Raw genomic sequence first — 23,684 nt, forward strand, 5'->3', positions numbered from 1 at the left:
GGGGGCACAGAGGGTAGATCTTGGGTTCCTTTCAAAAATTCCGAAAGTGATCTCCAACATAAAAAGGTTGGAGACCACTGCCCTATGCTCTAGCAGCTCTGTTTCGTGGTGGAGAAACTCCATGCATTCACTGGAACATCCATCATATTAGTACAAGGTACTGCTAGGTAATTGAAAATGTTATGTTCATAGATGCCTGGGTCAGATTGGACTTCAGCAGATCATTGAGTCCGACCCCCTGCCTGGGCAGGGAAGAGTGCTGGGGTCAGACAACCCTAGCCAGATACCTATTTATTTGACTGAATAAAGGCATGAATTTGCCAGAGAGAAAATTTGTGTTTAAAATGTAATATTGTACTGACTAATTTGTTATGGCAACCACCACCGTGAAGAAGTTTTTCCTGATGTCTAGCCTAAATCTGCTCTCTGTCAGTTTGTGACCATTGTTCCTTGTTACCCCAAGGATGGTGAACAGAGCATCTCCAATCCCTTGCTGTGCCGCCCCCCCGAAGAATTTGTAGGCAACCACAAGATTACCTCAGCTTCCTCTTGTGGAGGCTGAAGAGGTCCAGGTCCCTTAGTCTCTCCTCATAGGGCTTGGCCTCTAAACCCTTAACCATATGAGGTGCCCTCCTCTGGACCCTCTTGAGGCTATCCACATCCTCCTTAAAGTACAGTGCCCAAAACTGGATGCAGTACTCCAACAGATTTTTGGCCTCTTTTCCCACTTTTCCCTTGCACTGGGATTGTCTCTGTCTGTTCCCAAAGGATCACTTCCTTTAGGAACGACCACCCTTCCTGGACCCCCATCTCACCAATACTCCTATCCTGCAGTGCATCGTTGACTAAACTCCTGAGTCCACTGAAGTTAGCCTTCCTAAAGTCAAATATTTCCACCCTATTAGTTATCTTACCCACTTTACGCCATATGGTGAAGTCGATTGATTGATGGTCACTGTCTCTAAGGTGACCACGAATCTGTAGCTTCCCCACCAGGTCATCCCCCATAGCCAACACCAAGTCCAGTAAGGCATTCCCCTTAGTGGAGCAGTATACCTCCTGTGTTAGGTGAAGGTCCTGTACACAGGTTAAGAACCCACGTGAACGGTTGGATTTGGCTGACTGCTCCTAGCAGATGTCAGGGTAGTTTAGGTCCCCCCATGACAACCCCATCCTTAGACCATATAGCATCTGAGAGCTGCCTCAGGAATTCCAAGTCTAGCTCTTCCTCTTGATGTGGTGGTCTGTAGCAGACCCCCACCACCAAGTCCCTTTCCTCTTGACTTCCATGTATCCTAACCCACAATGCTTCAACTTTCTCCTCCTCTGATACCATTTTGATTAGGGTAGATGTATAGTGTTGTGCATGTGTATTCACTATTCAATGGGAAATGACTCTCATTTGAGAGCTGGTAAGTCTGGGAGGATTCCGTACCTGCTAAACTCGGGGAATTAAAACTTGATGAAAGTGTGTTCTGGGATGAAATGCTGTATGTAGGGCAAAAAGTTATTTTCACAAACCTGAAAAACTGTTGATTTTGGTCATCTTTAAGTAATAAAAGTTGAGTAGTGAAAAGTGGAATTTTTATAGAGCTACCATTTAGAGGTGCTAATTTGGAAACATGACTCCTAAATGCCTTCAGTTTAAAGCAGTTATATTTGCAAACATAAGAGGTATTAATTACTTTAGGTACTTTGAATCTTAAAGCAGGCAGGACATTGAACTTTCAAAAACTGCTTTGGGAATACAGAAACTACTATAAATTTTGTAAATCAGTTATTTTTAGTTTGTATAGAATGAATTCATGGGAAAACTTAATGTTTCTGAAGGAACAGATGAAGTGTGCACCAGAAATGTCTAAGCATAAAAAATGCTTTTTATCAGTTTAATGGGAGCAAAGTTTACAATTAGAGACAGGATTGGAATATCTTCAAAATATCAGAGCTGCTTTTTAGTACAATGTTAATTAAATCTTACTGATAACACTTAAAAAAAGACTGCTTTTATAACATTCTGGTACAAGAGAGGTTACAAGTATATCTGGTCATGAATGTCTTTCAGAATTCTAGCAGTACTCAACCTGTAGCCTGAAGAGTTGTCATCCAGCCCATGGGGAGCCCCGTGAGCTCATTACCCCTAGCATGTAGTTGGAAGTCGAAAAACCTTTACAAACCGTAGCCTAATGGCAAAAGGAAATTTCCTTTTGTTGGAGGCTCGTGCAGTCGGCTTACAGCTGCCACTAAAATAGAAAGTTAGCTTGCTATTGTAAGATCTAATCTTTCTTCTTTAGCAAGGTTTCTGATAGCTTGCCTGTGAGAATGTCATGGGAGACTAAGGAAGTATGGGCTGGATGAATGGACTGTAAGGTGGATAGAATTCTGGCTGGAGTATCAGGCTCAGAGGGTAGTAATCAATGGCTTGATGTATAGTTGGCAGCTGGTATCAGATGGAGTGCCCCAGGGTTGGTCCTGGGGCTGGTTTTGTTCAATATCTTCGTCCATGACCTGGAAGATGGCATAGAGTACACTTTCAGCAAGTTTGCAGATGATTCTAAGCTGGGGGAAGAAGTAGATACAGTGGAGGGTAGGGCTAGGATTCAGAGTGACCTAGACAAATTGGAGGTTTGGGCTAAAAGGAATTTCATGAGTTTCAACAAGGACAAATTCAAAGTCCTGCACTTAGGATGGAGCAAGTCTGGATGCCCAGACTGACTGACTGGGCAGCAGCTCTGCAGAAAAGGACCTCGGGTTATAGTGGACAACAAGCTGAAAATAAGCCAGCAGTGTACCCGAGTTGGCAAGAAGGCTAATGGCATACTGAGCTGCATTGGTAGAAGTGTTGCCAGCAGGTCAAGGGAAGTGATTATTCTCCTCTATTCAGCACTGGTGAGGCCACATCTGGAGTAATGTGGTCAGTTTTGGGCCCCTGCTACAGAAAGGATGTAGACAAATTGGAGAGAGTCCAGCAGAGGGCAACAAAAGTGGTTCAGGGGCTGGGGTGCATGGCTTCTGAGGAGAGGCTGAGGGAACTAGACTTATTTGGTCTAGAGAAGAGAAGAGAAGACTGTTAGGGGATTTAATAGTAGCCTTTAACTACCTGAAGGCTGTTCGAAAGAGGATGGAGCTAGACTGTTCTTAGTGGTGGCAGATGACAGAAGAAGGAGCAACAGTCTCAACTTGCAGCAGGGGAAGTTTAGGTTAGATACTAGGAAGAATTTTCTCCCTAGGAGGGTAGTAAAACACTGGAACAGGTTACCCAGAGAGGTGGTGGAAGCTCCATCCCTGGAGGTTTTTCAGACCTGGCTAGACAAAGCCTTGACTGGGATGATCTAGTTGGGGCTGGTCCTGCTTTGAACACTGAGTTGGATTAGATCACCTCCTGAGGTCCCTTCCAACCCTAACTTTCTATGGTTCTTCAGACCGACATTTTATTTATTTCTATCTCTTGTCCCTTCACCTGTCAGTCTTCTGAGGTGAAGAGCACTCCCTATTTAGGCTGGATTGTAGGATTGGAGGGACTAATGTAATGATGTTATGTCTAGCTTAAATTTCAGGCTCAATGTAGGCTGATGGAGTCACCTAGAGAAGACTGGTGTAGGCTGGCATTCCAGTATACCACTTCCCTAAAATACATCAGCTAAGGTGGGAAAACCATCTTGGCATAGTTGCATCTACACTGTGTCGGTTTGCAACTAGGTCATCTAGTGAGTTTGATTTTTTTTTTTTTTTTCCTTACCGGCGATGTAGCTATGTTAGCATATGATTTATAGTATATATCAAGTCTTACTGTGACTTTCAGCAATTCTTGATCTGTATAGGCAAGAGGTTTCAAACATCTGGCCTGCGGAGCATCTCTGGCTGGATAACTCATCTAGAGATGCAGCCTGCAGGGCTTCTTGCCTAGCTGTCAGAGCTGCTGTGCCAGCGTGGTCAGCATCCAAGGGATTAATGACTCTTTAGAAACTTGCCTAGCATTTTAAAAGAAAGACCTGTAAAGTTCATAAAAAATCTACAGAATGTTTGGTATTTTGGTTAACATTTTTTCATGGCTAGGATTTCTGTTACCATTCTCAAAGGGGAATGAAAAAACAGCAGAAAATATTTTTAAGATGCACTGTTTTTCATTCATGTACATATTTATGAGGGAAGGGGAGAATATGAAATAACAGATTTCCTGAAAATCTGTTTTTAAAAATGTCCACCATCATGTTTAAAAAAAAAAAAATCTAAAAAATAAGTCTGTTTGGCATATTATGAGATGTAGGAGTTTAGATTGAGAAGATAAACTCATTGGAAGAATGTGCCATTCTTGAAATATTCTTAAATATGTCTTCATAAATGTGATAGAGCAGCATAAAAGAGAATACCAGGCAAATCCTGAGGCAAAAGCACTGATACAATGCAATGGATTTTCCTGCTATGGCTGGAGTAACTGATGTAGAGATACCTGTATGGTTTAAATTTCAGCCTTGCCACAATTCATACAACTGAATTAACCTTATCTCATTCTAATTCATTGGACTCATTAATTATCTCTTGTATTTTATATAAGTTTGTAAGATTTTTTTTTTTTGTATTCTGCAAGATCATTTAAATGTTTAAGAATTGCTGAATTATTACCTTCATACTCTGTTAATGGCTCAAAAGTGCCAGCATTCTCTCCATGGAAACCATGCTTTGTAGAAGGCTTTTATTTCCAAAATATACCCTTCACTGCTTTACCTACAAATGAATATTAGAGGTACTTTCTGTGTGACTTCTTGTATGCAAGTACTGTTCCTTTTTCAGAGACTAAACTGGTTATACCTAAATTTCAGAAAATTAATAATCTGTATTTTAAGTCATTTAACTCTTATGCACTTCTAAAAATACTTCCATTCTTAATCATTTCAAAGCTGTATTTAGTTATTCTTGTTCTAATTCAGGAGAGAAGAGTGTAAAAAGCTCTATTCTGCATGTGAGTACTAAATTTAAAATGTTTGTAGGCATGAACTACAAATAAAACTGTGCCACTTACAGAAATTATGCCAAAAGCAATTTAGTTATGTGGACAAGTCCTAAATGTTTTAAGTAGATACCCCGCCCTGACCCTTTATAGTAGTTTGCAGTATTGCTGTCTGTCTCTGTAGCTGAAGTTCAGGGAGGGAGGTGAATGGAAGAGTTGTTATTTGTAAGCTGCCTCTGGTTTCTCCTCAAATAGCATCTGATGAAGTAGGTTGTTACCTACCAAATGCCATGTGTTTGAACCTATTAGTCTATAAGGGCATCTTTACATGTGGTGGGGAAGATGCTTTAATTAGAGCAGATCTTGGGAGCCGCTCTAAGTAAAGTGGCTGCAGTGTCCCGTGTATTCAGCATCCCGTGCTTCAAAATGATGGTGGGGCAATTTAACTGAAGCTTGATGAGCTTTAGTTAAAGCGCCCTCACTGCTATTTTGAAGTGCGGAGACATTGAATACAGGAGATGCCGAGGCTGCTGGAGTGTGCTACAGTGAATTTTGGGGTGACTGTAGCCCAGCCCATAGCCCCTTTCCCAGCACCACCACCACCCACTCTGTCCCTGCCCGGAGCACAGCCCTGGTGCAGCCCCCGAGCCCACAGTGCGCAGCCTGCCCTCGCTTTGTGCACTGATCTTGGGGGCACATGCTCCCATGCCTCCCCCAGGGGTGCATGCAGCAGCAGGAGCCCCCGGTCCCCCAGACAAGCTGCCTGCATCTCCTTCCTGCGCCCTGCCCTGCTCTAACTGGGCAGCGCCTGTCCCAGCTCCACTCCCTCCCTCACCATGGGGGCCTTGATCTGTCCCCCCACATGCTCCTTCCCTTCCCCCGCCCCTTCCCCCCAACAGACTTACCAGCCAGATGCTGCTTTCCAAACTGCAGGGCTGCATATTGGCAGTTGGATCAGTGTCAGCTGATATGGATGGTTAATAACTGCCCATCAGTATCAGCCAAAAAAATCTTTATCGGTGCACCCCTAATGAGAAGGAAACCGAGCAGCCAAGCACTTTTGGAAGGGTGATCGCCAGGGATCTGAGTTTCCCGTTTCCCATAGGAAAATGGAGAAAAACATGGATTTCCCCCTTTACCAGACGAAAACACAGATTTTTCATTTTAGTGGAGAAACCCATGGGTTTTGCAAAGAGCTCTCTGCAGGCTGGCAGAGTTCCAGACTGCAAGGGGCTGGGAGGGAGCGGGAGGATGGTGGTCAGGCAGGGGGCACCATGTGCATGTTACATGCACTTGGCCCCAGGCAGCCTGGAGAGCAGCTCCTGCAGGTAAGTGGTGGGGGACACACGATTGAGGCCCTCATAGGGAGGGAGGGAGTTAGGAAGGACTGGGGCTGCTGCCCAGGTGGTGGGGGGCATAGGGCTAGGGGCCCGGGGCTGCAGTGCGTACCCGAAGCCCTGGTGGGTAGCAGGATGGGACCGCAGGCAGCTCATCTGGGTGGAGGGGAAGGGGGAACTGCCTCCCTGCTGCTGCGCGCACTCCCAGAGAGCAGGGGAACCTGTGCCCCCCAGATCTGTGTGGGGTGGGGCCAAGCATGAGCTGCTGTCTCAGGCTCCTGTCCTGATGCCCTCCTTCGGGGCCTCCATTGCCCAGCGGGTACAACCCAGTCCTGCAGGGCAGAACGGGGCCACATAGAAAAGCCGCTTGCCTCTACTAACTCTGCACTACCCTGACAACACATTCCCTGTGCACACAGCAGCAGCAGGGGTGATGGTGCAGGGTTCTGCCCCTTGCTGTGCCATGCACAGGGGATGTGCAGCCAAGGCAGTGCAGAGCTTGCAGCAGCAAGCAGCTTTCCTGCGCGGCCTCACTCTGCCCTGCAGCGCTGGGTCACACCTGCTGAGCAGCAGCGGCCCCAAGGGAGGGCAGCAAGGCGGGAAGCCTGAGCCTGCAGTAAGCAGCCCATGCCTGCCCCACACACAGGTCTGGGGGGTACAGGTTCCCTCTGACCGCTAGGTCTGCACGCAGTGGCGGGGAGCCAGCTTCTCCCCCTGCCCGAGCCAGCAGCAGGAGGGCGGAGAGGGGAAGAGGGGCAGTGCTCTGTGCTCCACTGCAGCAGTTGCTGCCTTCTGTTGGAGGCAGGGGGCTGTGGACCTGGGTCCCTGGCCGCATAGCCTTGACATCTGGGGGCCCCTCTGGCAGGGCTGTGGGTGGAGTGAGGGGTAGGTACGAACAGGGCCAGGGGGCTGTGGGGGGAGGGGAGTGAGGAGCACCAGCAGGGCCAGGGAGGCTGGGGGTGGGGGGAGTGATGGGCCTTTCAGTTTAATCATGGATTTTGGGGGTTTTATCAGAGAATTTGTGATTTTAGGGAAAAGCAGGATCCCCGGTGATCACCCTTAGGAAGTCTTGCCTGCTTGTAGCACAGTTCTGAATCCTAATGCAAAACTCAAAGATCTTGTATGGCCCAGTTAGATACCAAGGTGTAGTGGATGGCAGTTCTGACGCCCCAGTGGCTTACCAGTGAGGTAGTGCTGAGTAGTATTCCATGGCAGAGCTTTCCTTGGAAACTTAACCAGTTTTTTCCCTTCAGCAACTAGCTGTTTCTCTCATGTTCATACATGTGCTGTGCTACTGTCAGCAACCCTATACCCTCAAGAGCCACCACACTGCTGCTGGCAGAAGTAAGATCAATTTCTGCACTAAGGCAAAACAAATAAGAGCAGTAATAATAATAATGATGATGATGATAAAACTGCCAGGCACCTGGGAGAAAGGACAAGAGCATCTATCTTTTGTCTTATAGTAACCATTCCATTCCTCTTGGTGAGGTAATAAAGGTAGTCAAGGCATTGATGTGAATAGAATGAAAAGAGAGGGACTGGGAAAGGGTGACAGCTGAGGAAGCGGTATGTAAAAGGAAATGAAAAACTTAAAAATGACGAATGGGGAGAGAGAGAGAGGAACTAAAAGGTAAGAAAATACACTTTGCTTAGTAAAATGTTTATGTACATTGAAAAATTCATAAGGATGAGTACAAGTTGGCACAGTCCATATGAACTAATGTAGAATTCACATTTAATTCTACATAAATTCATTCCCTATTATCTATTCATTGTGAATAGAATTCACATTAGATGCCTTGGCCTCCTGATGAGGTGTCAGTGCAGCTTAGTGCTCCAGAAGTTACACACTATTGTTGCATAAAAAAACCTCTGAAATAACTATAGGGTAATGTAGCAAGCTTTTTAAAATAATAGAATATTAGGGTTGGAAGTGACTTTAGGAGGTCATCTAGTCCAACCAGCTGCTTGAAAGCAGGACCATCTCCAACTAGATCATCCCAGTCAAGGCTGTGTCTAGCTGGGTCTTAAAAACTCCAAGGAAGGAGATTCCACAACCTGTCTAGGTAACATATTCCAGTGTTTTACTATTCTTCTAGTGAGAGTTTTTCTTTCTTAATAGCCGTTTGTTTGGCACTTGCATATAAAATAGTTGAGAAGCTTCTTGGATCTCTCTGTGCATTCCTAAAAGAATTTGCAGACCAGTACTGAAACCATGAGACAGGTATTTGCCTCTGTATCTTCCTTGTTTTTTTCACCGCTATATGCTGATAACGTCTTACAAGTGCAAGTGGTAAAGAAATTTATCAAGAGAGATGATAAATATTGATGTGCATTTATAGCTAAAGATTTTTAAATGCTTTGTCAAGTCTACTAATTGTGTACCTGTAGGATGGAAGAACAGCCACCTGTGGGATGGGGATGAATTGTGACAAACACATTAACAATGCATAATCAAGTTACACAACCAGTTAAAGCAGGAAGTGAGGAATACTGTGTTTTCATTGAAGTTATAAATGGAATTATTCAGAATGTAATTCCGAGAGTGGAATTTGGCCAGAATACTAGTGATGACACCTCTTTATTCTATGAAAGCTGTGTTGGCATCTCCACTGACACATTTTTGGTTTTATGTCTCTGTTGAGAGATTTGCACCAACCACTTAGTGCCTTCAGTACTATAATAGGGGCTTAGATTGAATGGGTCTTTGTACAACAACTTGTTTTTATCTCTTACCCTTCCATCCAAATACAGGGCTTGCTTGACTTAAAGGATCTTGGGTAGTATGGTAGAATGGCTGTAGGGCATGGGGAGCAAAAGATGAAATCTGTTATCTTCAGCTGCTTCTTGGTAATTAAGTTAGCAATTATGTTTGTTGTGCATGATATAATTTTCTCTTTCAAACTTATTCAAGTAACTTCCAGGTAGACTTTGTTCTTCCCACAGGAATATACTTGATGCAGTTGTGCTGGGCACAAACAGTGCAGTTTTGTGTTTCTATGTGAGCTGTGTGGTTTTAGTTATCTTCTGTGTTTTTCCTTTTTGTCTTGTCCCCTGTAGGTTTATCCAGGTAAACCACATCACAGGTCTGTATCACTGAATGGCTTTGGTAAATAACTGCCTTTGTGTTTTTTTAGAAATGACTTGCTAAATTGTAAAGATGCTTTTCAAGGTTTACACCTTTTAAATCTGTTTTATGCTTACTTGCTTTTTCACTAGTTTGATATGGTGACTTGCATACTATATTGGTAGTTATCTTTGTTGATATGAACTAATTTGAAGTTCCTGTTGCCAAAGTTCGGTCCTTAACTTATTAGGAGATCCTTCTGGCTGGTAAAGTTCACTAGTTCCCACAGGACAACTGTAGGAACTAGTGAAACATGTTAGGATTGGAGCAGAAGCATTTAGACCAGGTTTTTTTAAAATGATTAGTGTTTTGGGGGTTTTTTGTTTTTGTTTTTGCATGGCCTAGTTTTGGGGTGCCCAACTTGAGACAGCTTTGAAGCCTGATTTTTTTTTTTTGGGGGGGGGGGGGGGGGGGGGGTTCCCCCCCCCCCTCTCCCCTTACCATGTGTGTGGTGCCCTCCTGACCTCAGTGCCCTGGGTGGTTGTTCACATCGACCACCCATAAGGCTGGCTTTGTGAGGGAGCATAACTGTAAAGGCACCAATTAGTAAGCTCTTGCTGCATGGCCCCTGGCTTATACCGATCAGGAGGGTGAGCTGATCAATCAGAGGAGACAGCTTTGCAAAGTGTCAGTTTTTGTCCATAACAAATTCTACTGTTCCCTTTCTAAATAATAGATATGTCTATGAAAGTATTTACAGCATGTATTCCGTATGTGTGTCTGCATACTGATGATCCTTTTTAAAAGCTGAGGTGACTTTATGGGGCCTGAGCTTCAGATGTAGGTACTTGGCACTTCTCAACCCCATGACGATTGGGCATTGCAGATGCTCAACACCTGTCAAACACAGTTCTCCAGTATTTGTGGTCTTGCTTCCAAAAGTGTTCAAGCTAAATAGGTGGCCTGATTTTTCAGAGAGGCCAGGCAGCTTCTGTTAAAGTCAGTGGGTTGATGGTGGCTGGCACTGCTGATATTCAGGCACCCACGTTCAGAAATTCAACTTTGTATTTCTGTCTAAAATAAACCAGAGAACTGTAGAAAAATAACTTTTATTTACTGTTTTCATCTGAATGCTTTTTCTTTCACATTTTTAAGCTTTTCTACACTTGGAGAAGAAAGAGCAGCAAAAGATGGTCATTGATCCACCATCTAAAGGGTCAAGAAAAAATTACTCTTTCACAAATGAGGAAGTAAAACAAATTGATCGGGAAAACCAAAGGCTCTTAAAAGAACTGTCCAGACAGTCTGCAAAGCCAAGGAGCAAAAGTGCCGCAATGAAGAAGTCTACTCTCCCACCTCCTAAGTTATACCACAGTGCCCTCAACAGGCAAAAGGAACAGCAGAGGATTGAAAGAGAGAATCTGGTAAGTTATGAAGTATTATAGTTTTGGATCGGTGAAGTGGGAAAGACTACCTATTTGATGCTAACCAAGCTATTAAAAGAGTATTTGAAGCATCTCATTAGAATTTTTTTCAATTTTATTGTGGGAAGTTGTGGCGGTTGAGTGGCTTGCGGAGCTATGGCCAGTAGCCCGAAACGGCAGGTGGGTACTTTTGACTGATGGAGCGGAATTAGGCACCAGAGCGTATTGGTTGAAACAAGATCGTTTACTTACACCGTCGATGGGCACAGTACAGGTAGAGAAACTGGCTTAGGTTACGGTTACAAATGCGACGAGAGCTCTTTGACACAAACGAAACGAGACGTCGGTGAACGGCTTATCGAGCATGCAGGGACGGGGTACGTCAGGTAAGTCGGTGATGGGGAGTCGTTGGTGGGTGATCAGTCCACCAAGTCTACTCCGAGGTGTATGCAGAGTTCTCCAACTTGGGCTGAAACTGCTTTAACTTTTATATGGTCCGTAAGCCAATTACTAGTCACCAGGTAGGAATAATTTGGAACCAGCCAATGGGTGGCACATGTTCAAACTATGCAGCCGTTGGACTTGGCAGGATTTTCCCCTGTGCTGGAATTTTTCCACTATGATGTAATAGCGGAATTTCCCACTGTGGTATAGGCACCAAATCAATGGAATTTTCCACTGTGCCATAGGCATTCAATTGCTGGGTTCTGACAGAAGTCTGCAATCATGATGTTGATGTATCATAAATTATACTGATACATCAGGGACAGGAACTGAAAAATGTTAGGAATATGGAATAATATCTAGACACTTGCATGCCACTATAGCATGTGAATGCATAATATTCATGTATATTTGATAGAAAAATGTACCTTTCCTTGATAAAAATGGAACTGTTTGCAGGATGTGAAATGCATTTAAAATGATACAGCATTGGTGTCTTGTATCACTGTTCCATCTGAGGGGAATAACAGCTTCTGTGTTAACTCTAGTCAATATACCGTATCACCATTCTAATTCAACAAGTACAATTTCTTTTTCTTTAAGGCCAGGAATGAAGAAGAAAAAAACTTGAGCAATGAAACCCATTAAACACATGAAGAGCAAAATTTAAACTATCAGAAATAACTGAGTGTATAGCTAGCAGTCATTTTCAGTAACTCTAGCGCTCTCCTACTCCCATCATGTTGAAGCTGTATGGTAACAATGGTAACTTATTTTAGTGGCAAAGAGAAATTTAGTTTTAATTGTAATGTGGCCGTTGATAAGAATAGTCAAATAATAAATGCATAGAAGTACAATTTTAGTTTATAATGACTATCATAGTGTTAGGTATTAGTGAAAATTTTGACACAAGACCTGTTTTATAATAGACGTTTACAGCCCAGCAGGTTGGTTTTTTGACTAGTACTTTTGCCAGGCCTTGCACCATGATCCTTGCCTCCAGGGCAGCTACAGGTTTGGGGAAAGCTGTTCTGTGATTCCTTTGGAAGCTGACTTTCAAGCACTCCACCAAGTGCTCTTGCAAATGATTGAAGAAGAAAAAAAGGTTACTCACCCATTTTGTAGCTTGTTCTTGGAAATGCATTTTATGTGGCTGTTCCACATCCTGCCCTGCAAAGATGCAAAGATCCTGTCTCTTATGGAGTCACACTTCATGTTGAAGGAACTAAGGGAGCCTCAGGGCAACTCTGCCCTTTATAGCCTTAGAATGGAGGCAGGAGGAATTATGTGCGTCATTCATGGCCCCAGTGGTTCATGCTGCAAGGAATTATTCTAACTTGTGTGCAGACCTTCAGTGCAAAGGGGTATGACATAGCTAGTGTTCTGCATTTTCATTTTTTTTATTTTCAAAAAAAAGTTCCGGTAATTTTTTCAGGGTTTATCTTCCAAACATAAAAAAGGGTTGAAATAGGGATAAAAGGAAGAAAAGCAAAAAAATCGGTTTAAATTGGGGAAAATAATAAATTTTGTGGGGGTGGAGGCTAAGCATACGTGCTTGCACATGCACATCCCCCCCAGATGGGAAAGTCTTGGTGGGGGGGGGAGGAGAGGAACCCACCAGCCCCGGCTGTCTCCCTGCACTAGTCCCAACCCTGGCCTCGCACTGCCTGGGGGGCCCAGAACAGGTGGGCTGGGGTGGGGCCAGCCTCAGCTGCACTGCTGGGCCAGAGGCAACTGAGCCCATGGGAACCCTGCACCCACCCTGCCAGGCACTGCCTAGCCCCAGGGCAGGACATGATGGGACAGAGCTGTGGCTTGTTCAGGGGGCGCAGGGAGGAGGTGGCAGCTCCCACTGCTGCACAGGTCCCAGGAGGCATGGGGGGCTTGTGAAAAATGCATGTAAATCAGTGGAAACCAAATAACTTCAATAAAAAAAAAAATCAGGTAATTTATCGGTGAAATTAGGTAAAAACCGAAAATGTAGAACACTATACACAGCTCAAGCAACAGCAGTCACAAAATGAGAGAGTATTTCATTCTCATGGCTGCCTTTTTCTAGTTTTACTCCCCACAGATGTCCAATTTTTCCATTAGCTGTTTGATCCTCTGTTTGTGTAAGTGAGGACTGGTTAATCATTTTTGGCCATCTGTTCAGATTGCAGGCTGCTGTCTGAATTAGCAAGAAAAATGTAACTTGCCAGCAGAGGACACTCTTGATTCACAAAATGCATTGCTCTTGGAAGTCGGTCATCTTTCTCTCCCTCAACCTATTTTTGCCTAATGGAAAGAGAAACAGAATGTTACTAATGTTAGATTTATTTTTTTAATATCTGCTGGCATATAGCTTGATCTGTCTTGACATAAATGAATCCACACGTTTTGTGTACCTAGGTATATAGTACACATGCATAGGCTTGGCATGTATTACGACACCTTACAAACCTTTAGGTTGTTTTGTGATGTAAAAGCTACTAGTATGCATATATGTGTATTTAGGGACCTCAAAACTCAAGCGTACAAGTACTTAACTTCCCAGTCTCTGATTCATTTATGCATAGGTTATGATTTGTCACAATTAAGTCATTGCCATTGATAATTATTAGGCTACCCATGAGACCATATTACCAGTAGATAAGCAAACAATATAATTTAAATTGCATTGGAAGCTTCAGGGGACTGGCCCGAAAATGAACCAGTGTGTTTTTTGACATCCTTAGAAGTGATTCTTTTCAAAACTGTGTTCCCATATACCAAGGGAGGACAGTGTGGAATAACTTTCATTACTACTGATCACAGGTGTATAAGTGTTCTTTTTATCAGAACTGATATGCAGAGTACTTCTGTAAACAAATTATTTTGGATACTTGTCCTGAGATATTTGCAGTCTAATTTAGGCAGATAATACACTGATAATATAGCATAATAACTAGAGGGCAGGGAAGATGAGAAGTAATAATGTCATGTTAACATAGGTATTTGGATGGTGTTTATATTAAGTGTTTTTCTTGTAAATAATACATTGCTTTTGGGCTTTTGGGCTGTTTTACTTTTTGCTAGTAGGTAGAACAGGAGGAGGTAGCCCGATTCTTACACTGGAAAGCCAGACAAAGGCAATTTTTTTAGATATTTTACAAAAGAAAACATTGTCTCATGAACAGAAGACAAACTTTTGTGGATGTTGAGGGGAGCGTGGATTTGGAGACAAATGTATGAATAGGAGGGGAAAATAAAGAGGAGCAAGTAAAATATACATTGTAGTAGGGGAAATGCAAGGAGGAATTCTTGAGGTGTAGATTCTTGAAAAGAGTGCTTATCAACTCTTTCAGACTCAAGGCACTCTTTCATAACTTTTCTGAAGTTAGCAGCCCCCAACTAATTTCACTTGTTTTTTTACTATAAAAAAATAATAGACTAATTCTTCTCTTGTGAGGAACTCAGACTACAACAGGTCAGAATATTTTTGGCACTATGGATTCCTATTTGAAACCTCTAGGTTTATCTTGGGTAGGTGTTTGCACACTTAACAGCACTAATACTGCATAGCACCCCCCAGCACCCTTAAAAGGATCTTGTGAACCCCAGTAGAGAATCCTTGCTTGAGAACAAGGATTAGGAGTTTGAAATTTGGGAATAGAAGGCCAGTAAAAGGTGACATTGCTGAGAGTCTGTTTTTTCTCTTGCATCATTTTGGGGATGCTGGACAAGAATAAACTGAAAATAGAGACGATCCTAGACCTTTAAGTTATATGTATATATGAGAGAGACTGACACTGCTCAGTTGGCTCATTTATCCCTATCTGTCTTGGGGGAAATAGTAACAGAATGTGTTTGTCATCACAGGAGAAAGTAATTTTCTAGTGTCTTGAAGAAACTCAGAAGATTACATGCAGACAGAACCTCAGAGGCTAGGACACATGGGAATCTTTCTAGCACCTTGGAATTGAAGTATCTTTACTTTCTGAAACAAGATTGATTTGAACTTGATGATATAATAAAAAGCTGTGGTTAAAGAGAACTTTGTGACAAAAGTCCAGTATAGATTCTAGTGGCTCTGATCATTCGAAATAACCTCTCTACCCCTCAGAGGAAGGAGTCTCAGCTACAACCTCCTTCTTGATCAGGAAAAAATACCTGGATATTGGATTGCTATACTTGTCCCTGAATCCCTGCCACAGACAAGAGAGTCAGTGACATGTTTTGTTAAGTTAGACAATGGATCTGTATAGGATAATTTGGATAAGGATCATTCTGCCTCAGGCAGTGGAGTTGAACTAGATGAGCTCTTGAGGCCTCTCCCAGCCCTACTTCTCTCTGATTCTATGAACTAAGAAAAAGTATACCATCATAGCATTTAGTTAGACTGTAAGCTCTTTGCAGCGGGGACCATTTTTGTACAGATCCTAGTTCAGGACTAGTGGTCCTAAGTTCATCAATAGAACTTATAGTAATTATGGACTGGCTAAATGCACTGCCATATACACTGTCCTCAGGAAACATTTTCGTTATTTAGGGCAGGGGTCAGCAACCTGTAGTCTGCAGGCTAGATCTGGCCTGCAAAGGTCCAATCTGGCAAGGGGGTGTGGATCAGAGGCATATAGCAGTGACCTGCTGCCCATCTCTGCCATGCAGCCTTCCGTGCTGTTCTTTCACACGTGTACTTAACTTTCACTGCAGAATTCTCTTTTCTGTTGGGGGTGGGCGTCAGTGTTGAGGATAAGCACAGATGGCTTGGCCATTCCAGGGTGTTGAGATTTGGCAATGAACATAGACAGACCAGGTTGCAAGTGGCAGCCCTTGGTGGCAAATGGTTGCTAAGCCTCAGTTTAGGATATCTGACCGGTTGTCTTTTTTTGCTTATGCTGCTGCTTTCCCCTCAGCTTTGTCATTCAATTTCTTGGTGGATCTTGATCAGAAAAAAAAGTCTTTCTAGAGTCCAGCTAGTCTTATGGTATGTGGAAGAACCCTGGATTGGGTTTTACAACTTACAATTAATGCATTTAAAATTATGTAATATAGCCATAACAATGGAAGAAAGTTAGAAATCCATCCTGGCACAAGAACAAAAAGACATCCTTGAATTCACTATTATCATCTTTCTTCTCTGCTCTGCAAAAGGATAGTGTAGCTCTAAAGAATGAAATTAGAGAAGGCATAGTATAAATAAATTTGAACAGCTGTTAAGGCATGATGGTCAGCTGTTTGGGACTCGCATACAGTCTAGAGTTCAATGGATGGTGAAAGTGAAGCCTGTACAAGCACCTAAGAGCAACATAAAACAAGGAAAATAATGTTGTAATCTTTACACTGAATGTTCTGGGAGGAGGTATTTGTTGTTACTTGGGAGTTTTCTCCCTTTCAGAGAAAAGGCTTCAGAGAAATGTTTACTGAAGAAAAGTGCTGAGACTTGTGCTTTCTTATTTTGTTAAACACACTGTACTACTAGCATTCACTTTAAGCCACTAAATAGCAACAATCTCTTACATTGTTTTTATTACTGTGTTCCCCATTTGAAAAGAATGTTTGCTTCAGTTTCTGGGGTTGCTGGCAGATGTTAAGGCAGTCACGTGACTGGGGTCCAGGGACTTTTATGCCCCATTCCCAGAATCAGGTGACCTGCCATGCCATATATGGATGGGGGGATAGGAATGGTGCATAAAATTCCCCAGAGCCCAATTACATGACTGTCAGCTACTAGGTCTCCACCATGCTGATCCTGACAATCAGCTGATCATTGGGATTGAGCAGGGGGCAGCACCAAGTCCAGGACATAGCAGCCCTGTGGCTGATCCCTGAGATCAGGCAGAGGGCATCTCTAGGCCCCAGACACAAACCAGGGCTGCCCCTTGCCTGATCCCAAGGGTATGGTTTCCCACAACCCGATAGGCTTGTTGCTTGCCCTGCTGTCCCCTCAGGAGCTCCAGGGCAAAGCTTTTTAGTGTGTAGAGAGCCCCAGGGCTCCCCACCTGGTTCCAGACCATTGACAATTATCTGGTGGTTGTCATCTGGATGGGGCAGCCCTGGGTCTGGCACATGCCACACATTTGATTTATGACTTCATACAAACCAACCACAACAATGGCTTATCATGTGTCATGTTCATCATGCTATAAGTGTAAAATATATAATAACATTGATATTATTTTTCAGGGGAGGGGGGATAACAGGGCAGTGCATCAAGTTGCTAAGTACTGACCTAATCCTGTTGATTTAAGCCTAACAATGGTAGGCTAAAATGGTATCAGCTGCAACACATGGTTTTAAGAGCAATTAGGGCTATTAATTAATTTTAAAATGTGGGGGATGTGGATATTTCTCTTTGACCTTGGATTCTGGTCAGGACTATGACCTTTATGCCAAAAACGGTTATTGTGCAGGGTCTGATCCTGTAAATGTGGAAGTCAGTAACAAGACTTCCAATGATTGCAGTAGTATAGGATTGAGGCCACAGAGACTGAACCCTGGGGAAGAGGCAGGAATTGTAATAGAATTATTCAGGGCATTTTTCAGGACACTCTCTCAAAGAAAACATTATCTTAAAACTTGAGAGATTTAACTACACAATTGAAAGAAAATGCAGTTTACCATCTGTACGCGAGTACATGCTTAGTGAGGGACTTGAAGGATTATAGAATTGGTAGTAAAATGAGCCATTTGGTTCTTGGTCACTGATTCAGTAGGTCAGGCCTGCCATTTCAAATGTACTGGAGGGTTCATTTCCGCATGCAGTAGGCCGCTGTCCAAGAGTCAGAATCCTAGCTGCAAATGGCACTGTTGCTTTGATACAGTTCTCAGCAGAGACTTTTTATTCTTCCCTCTCTTAGCAGAGAGCTCCTTAGGAGTGATAGAAGTTGCTGTTGTCACCACAAAATGTGTACCTGTCTTGTATATAACAGAGTTTAAATGCCCAGTACTATTAATCTGTCTTTTTTCGGTTGTAAATCTTTTTTTTTTTTTTCAGCTATAAATCTCTAGAGTTCAGAGGGGTTTTTTGTCCTTAATGAACGATTAACCTTTTCTAAATACTTGCATAAAATGGTGACTAGTTGTTTTGTTTGTTTGTTTGTTTGTTTTGCAGGGGAGGGGGTTATACATGTGTCGAAAGTAATTCTATATTTTTTCCTTTAAATCTTGAATAATATGGGCATGTGGAGTAAATAAATATATTAAGAAGCTTAGGGCTGCCTGCATTTGCATGATATTTCTGGTATGTAAGCTGCACAAAGACTTTATAAATGGAATTTAGGCTCACTGCATGCTTCCCTTTCAACAGGTGAAAAATGTCCGGTCCTTTAAATTAGCCTGCCTGCATACACTGTCAAAGTAAAAGTTTTAGGATTAGTGAATGTGAATGATTAATTTAGATTTCCTGTTACAGATCAAGATTCCTATAATTGAATAGGAGAGATGGTGGCAATATTGGCTCTAGCATATAAAGGCTAGTCTAACATGTCATGTTTTGCAGCGGGCTTTAAGCAGGAGCTATTTCTAGCTGAAGTCCTTCCTTTGACTTTTGCTTACCAAGGTATTTCCACTTGACGATGAACTAACTGGCACTTATTACAAGCACATGTGACATACTGCATCAGAGCCAAAATGACTTGTCCTCTCTTGTGCTCTCTCAATGTACGTTTCCAGGTTCCCATACGCAAACTGCTGTATGTTCGCAGGCTTTAATTGCAGTCACACTGTGACAGGTGACAACTCATGACTCTTCTATATCTTCTCCAGCCGGTTGCTACAAAAGCAGTTTGCAAACAATAATACCCCCCCCCTTTCAGGTTGTGGGTTGCTGTTTTTTTGTTCTTGAGGAAGAATAAAGTAAAACTTTATAGTTTATACTGATGAATAAGATAGCATGAGAAGTTAATGCGTAAAAAATACCATCCTTCCAACTAGGGCTGTTGTAATACTTTGGAGGCTTCTCATTGCATTCTGCCGTGTACCAATTGGTAGCATCTGTGTCACAGCCCTACCCGGTGGTGGTTGTGTCACTGTCAAACAGTGCATTCATGATTGTCAAGCCAGAGGTTAGCTAGCTAGCTGAGGAGAGTGTCCAAGTCCCATGAATTTCAAGAACTGAAGGTGAAGAGTGTTAAAATTACAAAGATGCTAAAATAACTTCTTACCCATGTTTATTTGGGTCCCTTTGCCTTTTAATTTACAAAAAAAGTGTCCTTGTTTTAAAATTACGGAAGTGTCTTAATCTGGGCTTCCTAGCTTGAGTTTGTTATAAAGGATGTTGGAAGTGTTTGTACTGTATTAATATTGTGCGTGCGCCTGTCTGCTCCTGATGCATTTAACTTTTTCTGTAACTAAATAGCAAGCATAATCAATGTTTATGGAAAATGGACAATAACTTTAGAAGACCTTCTGGGCCCCTCTTACCTTACTGGAAGGACACTACTGATATCAATATCCACTTTGAAGTCAGCCTTTTCCCTCCTGAGGTCAATAGACTAACTGGTGGTACAGGCCCTCTTGAAGGGCTACATAAAATTGTTTAATCAAATTCAGAAGATGCAGAGTCGGGCAAAACTTTTGGATGGATAAAAAAGATAGTCCTTGAAGAACAGATAAAGGCAGAGATGGCAGAGGTTCAGCCTGTCTTCCTGTCATTCCCTCCTCTTTCCTGCCATAGAAGGACACAACAATATTCTAACAATGTTGTGAAAAGCATAATTTTGTGGTTTAAAATATAGTTATATTCCATATATAATTAAAAGAGAGAACAAAACTCCAAACCAATGATGTAGAACCATAGGTTGGTCACCAGTGAAGTGATTCATATCGATTCTAGAGCAAATGCTTAATTGTAGAATGTTCTGGTTTGTACAAATCTGATCATTTTTGTGCATGTTTATAGCTCTTAATCCTTTCCATTTTCAAGGGGGAGGAGTGCATGAGAGCACACACACACACATTATATCTGCCTTTAAAAATTGGGGGTTTTTTTCTTCTCCAATTAAGGCTCTTCTGAAGAGACTGGAAGCTGTGAAACCAACAGTGGGTATGAAACGTTCAGAGCAGCTGATGGACTATCAGCGCCAGATGAATTATCTAAGTTCTTCACCATCTGCAAGACGAGGAAAGTCTGCATTGAGCCATCTTAGCCCTTCAAGTAAGTGACTTTAAGATGGTATGCCCCTATGTTAGATGTTTTTACTCTGTCCCTGACATGAGGATTCTAAAATAATGGTAATCTTGAATAATAATTAATTTTTTTTTCAATAGATTAATCACGTGGTGGGAGGGGGGGAAGAAACATCTTAGCACCATAATTTATCTTCTTCATCCCTACACTCTATCAGGTTCTTTTGTTAATAACATTTCCGCTGCAAGATTGTTTGTTTCCTTTACAGCATATGTTCAAGTCCTTTGTTGGTGATACTTTTAAACTACTCAAAATGTTGGTTTTCTCTTTAGTTTTTGTGACATTTCCCAGAAACCATGGCGATGGCTGGTATAATAATGATTATAATAATAAGCCACCTACTACAGCTAAGATGCGATTTATTTGATCTCTAACAGGAGGAACTTCCAGAGCATCCAGTGTACCCAGTGCCATCAGTCGTAGGAGTGAGAGACCAGTTTCTGATTCATCCAGTGGGGCATTACAGAGACCTAAGCCCACTAACGTTCGTGCTGCTTGGTTATGAATTATTTCTACTTAGCCTAACATTCTTATTTGATCAGCAGATTTCGATTTCTAATGCTTTTGTAAATTCTTTGTGCCAGAATATTGTAATCTGCATCATTTGGTGATTAAAGTGCACTGCAGTATGATGTAATTTCTTGTAAATTTGGTTTTAAATGGAAAATTTATTTCTAATCAGTGTTTTCCAAAAAGACTATATTTATAAAAGAGAGGCATTTAACAGACAACTAGAAATTGCACAAACCTTTATTTTATTCTCAAAGCACAAATGAAGTTCATATGTGATGCTAGAATGATATAGTTGCTGCATCTGGGACCCAAGATGTAAAACAAAAATCCAGTTGTTTTTGTTTTAATTTTTAAATTGCAATAAACTGTCAAGCATGTACTTTACTCCTGAATTGTCCTAATTGTTCATTCTTATTTAAAGTTAGCCTTCAGAACTTGTAGGTCAATTAATGGTAGATCAGAAATGCTCCTTTTTATTGCTGTCTCCAGGACAGCTTTTGATAAAGTAAATGTGTAAGTTCTGTTTTTCTCCATTGATGTGAATAGAGTTTATAATTCAGAGAGGTGGAGACAAGACTCTTTGTAACAGCAGAAGTCTTCATGGTTAACTAGCAGTCGCACCACTTCTTTTATGTGGCAGTGTTACAATATTGAAGGTGCTGGGTTTATTTTCTGATACTATTGCAGATCTCTCTTGCTCTGTATCAAATAGCATTCATTCAGGGTTGGAAGTGAAACTTTTCCGTAACTTAAAGGAAGTTTATTAGATTTCTGGGAAAGGAAGGACCTGATGTATTGGATGGAATCATATGTTGGGTAGGAGAACAAATTTCAAGTACAATGCAGTTGAAACCTGTTAGCTTCAGTGTGTCAGTGCCCTGATGCTATGTTGCTCCTAGGTGGCTGTTGCTCCTATAGTGAGAGTCATCTGAATATGTGGTAGATAAGAGCCCCTGGGAAGTGTCTGTTGCTTTCATCAGGTACTGCTGCAAAGGGGTGTCTGCTGGACTGGTATAAACTGTTCCCCAGCCTGGGTATTGGACAGCATCAGGGCCTTGATTGGTACTATTTGCAAGCCTCTGCATATTCCTGTTAGTGGGTATAACTAACAGGAGCTACAGGAGATAAAAATGAGATGTTATTCTCATTAACTAAGTGCAACTGCCACCCAGGATTAGAAAAGAGGGCTAAGTAGAACCTTGGGGATGAATCTGAAGTTTTGCTCTTCTGACCTACATTTTTAATGTTATGCTAATGCTGAGTCCCTGGAGATGTTTCAGACCAAACATGGCATCAGTATGCATGTATCCAATGTAAAGCTTTCATGGAAGTACTAGTAGAATGCAGTATGTGATGTAGTTTATTTCCATAGCTAAAGGCAAAACTTTCACCAAGCTTTTTTAATTGCTGGCTGCAGGAGTTTTTCATTAACAGCATGAATTATTATATGACTGTCCATAGTTACTACTATACTTCTGCTTGCTCTCCCCACTCCTTCCTGTGGAAATACTGGGAGTCCTTTTGTGTTAAACATGAAGAAAAAAAAGCTTTGTTAAATAATGTTGAGACCTAGACCTACAAGAACCAAGCTCATTTTTCTCCCCTGTGCTTGTCAAAGGGGCATGAAGTTCTTAATATTTAATATTGTTGTCACTTGATACAAAGCATCATGCATTGTCATGGTCCTCTCTGATAACTTGATGAATTGTACAGGCTAAAGAAGCTGACTTTTGTGAATTAAATTTAGATCCTTGACAGTATTTTAATTCCATTTTTTAAACTTTTAAGAGTTGTGTGGCAAACAGCTGTCAATGAAATACTATTGTTCTTTTATCGAAACTGTAATGTATTTTTTGTATAGTGCTGCTGTAATTTGTACTAATGTGATGATTAAAAGTATTCACCATTTAAAGATTTTGATCTTGAATGTGAATATGGGGGTCACTTTAAATATGTTTAAATATTCATGTGAACTTTTTTCTTTTGAATTCACAAAATGGAATTAATCATCTAATCTTATTTATTTTAATTAAGGGAGTATTTGTCCATTTTATATTAGTAAATATGTAATTTCATAAGCTTCTCAGAGCACTTTGTTAGTCTGTTATCCAATTGAAAAGGACATACTGGGGGTGGGGAAGGGTGCTGGTTAAGTAAAATGGGAGAGTTTAGGAAGCATATCAAATAAGTGATGCAGTGCATTCATCTGTTTGCTTGTGTGGCAGCTTCTGGTTAATAGGCCTGATGGACAGGTCAAATGTAATCCCCTTTTAACTGTAACTAAGTTTTCCTTTTGAAGGCTACTTTTTCTATACCTTTTTTCCTTGACAAATCATATTTTCTGCTATGATTTCTGATATTGTTAGGATTGACTTGAGCAGATCATCAAGTCCGACCCCCTGCCATGGGCAGGAAAGAATGCTGGAGACAAATGACCCCTGCAAGGTGATTGTCTAGCCTCCTTTTCAAGACCCCCAGGGTAGGGGCCAGCCATCACCACTTCCCTTGGAAGTTGGTTCCAGATCCTAGGTGCCCTGACTGTGAAGTAGTACTTCCTGATGTCTAGCCTGAACCTACTCTCAGTCAATTTGTGGCTGTTGTTCCTAGTTATTCCTGGTAGCACTCAGGGGAACAGGGACTCTCCTGTTACCCACTGGCCCCACCGGTAAGTTTATAGATGGCCACCAGATCCCCTCTCAGCCTTATCTTGTGCAGGCTGAACAGGTTCAGGTCCCGTAGCCTCTCCTCGTAGGGCCTGCCCTGCTGCCCCCTGACCATGTGAGTGGCCCTCCTTTGGACC

The 23,684-nt window shown here is 42.1% G+C and overlaps 1 protein-coding gene across 2 annotated transcripts in view; it reads left to right on the forward strand.

Moving 5' to 3' along the window:
• CFAP97 (cilia and flagella associated protein 97) overlaps positions 1 to 22,919 on the forward strand; it is a 41,729-nt gene extending 18,810 nt beyond the window's left edge. For both annotated transcript variants that reach the window (XM_014521689.2, XM_014521690.2), the window contains exons 4-6: positions 10,508 to 10,776; positions 20,188 to 20,338; positions 20,749 to 22,919. In XM_014521689.2, coding sequence (XP_014377175.1) covers positions 10,508 to 10,776; positions 20,188 to 20,338; positions 20,749 to 20,876 — 548 coding nt within the window. In that variant the 3' untranslated portion in view covers positions 20,877 to 22,919. The remainder of the gene's footprint in view (positions 1 to 10,507; positions 10,777 to 20,187; positions 20,339 to 20,748) is intronic.
• Positions 22,920 to 23,684: the final 765 nt, after the last annotated feature.

The sequence above is a fragment of the Alligator sinensis genome, unplaced genomic scaffold (genome assembly GCF_000455745.1).
Source record: "Alligator sinensis unplaced genomic scaffold, ASM45574v1 scaffold528_1, whole genome shotgun sequence".
Lineage (NCBI taxonomy): Eukaryota > Metazoa > Chordata > Crocodylia > Alligatoridae > Alligator > Alligator sinensis.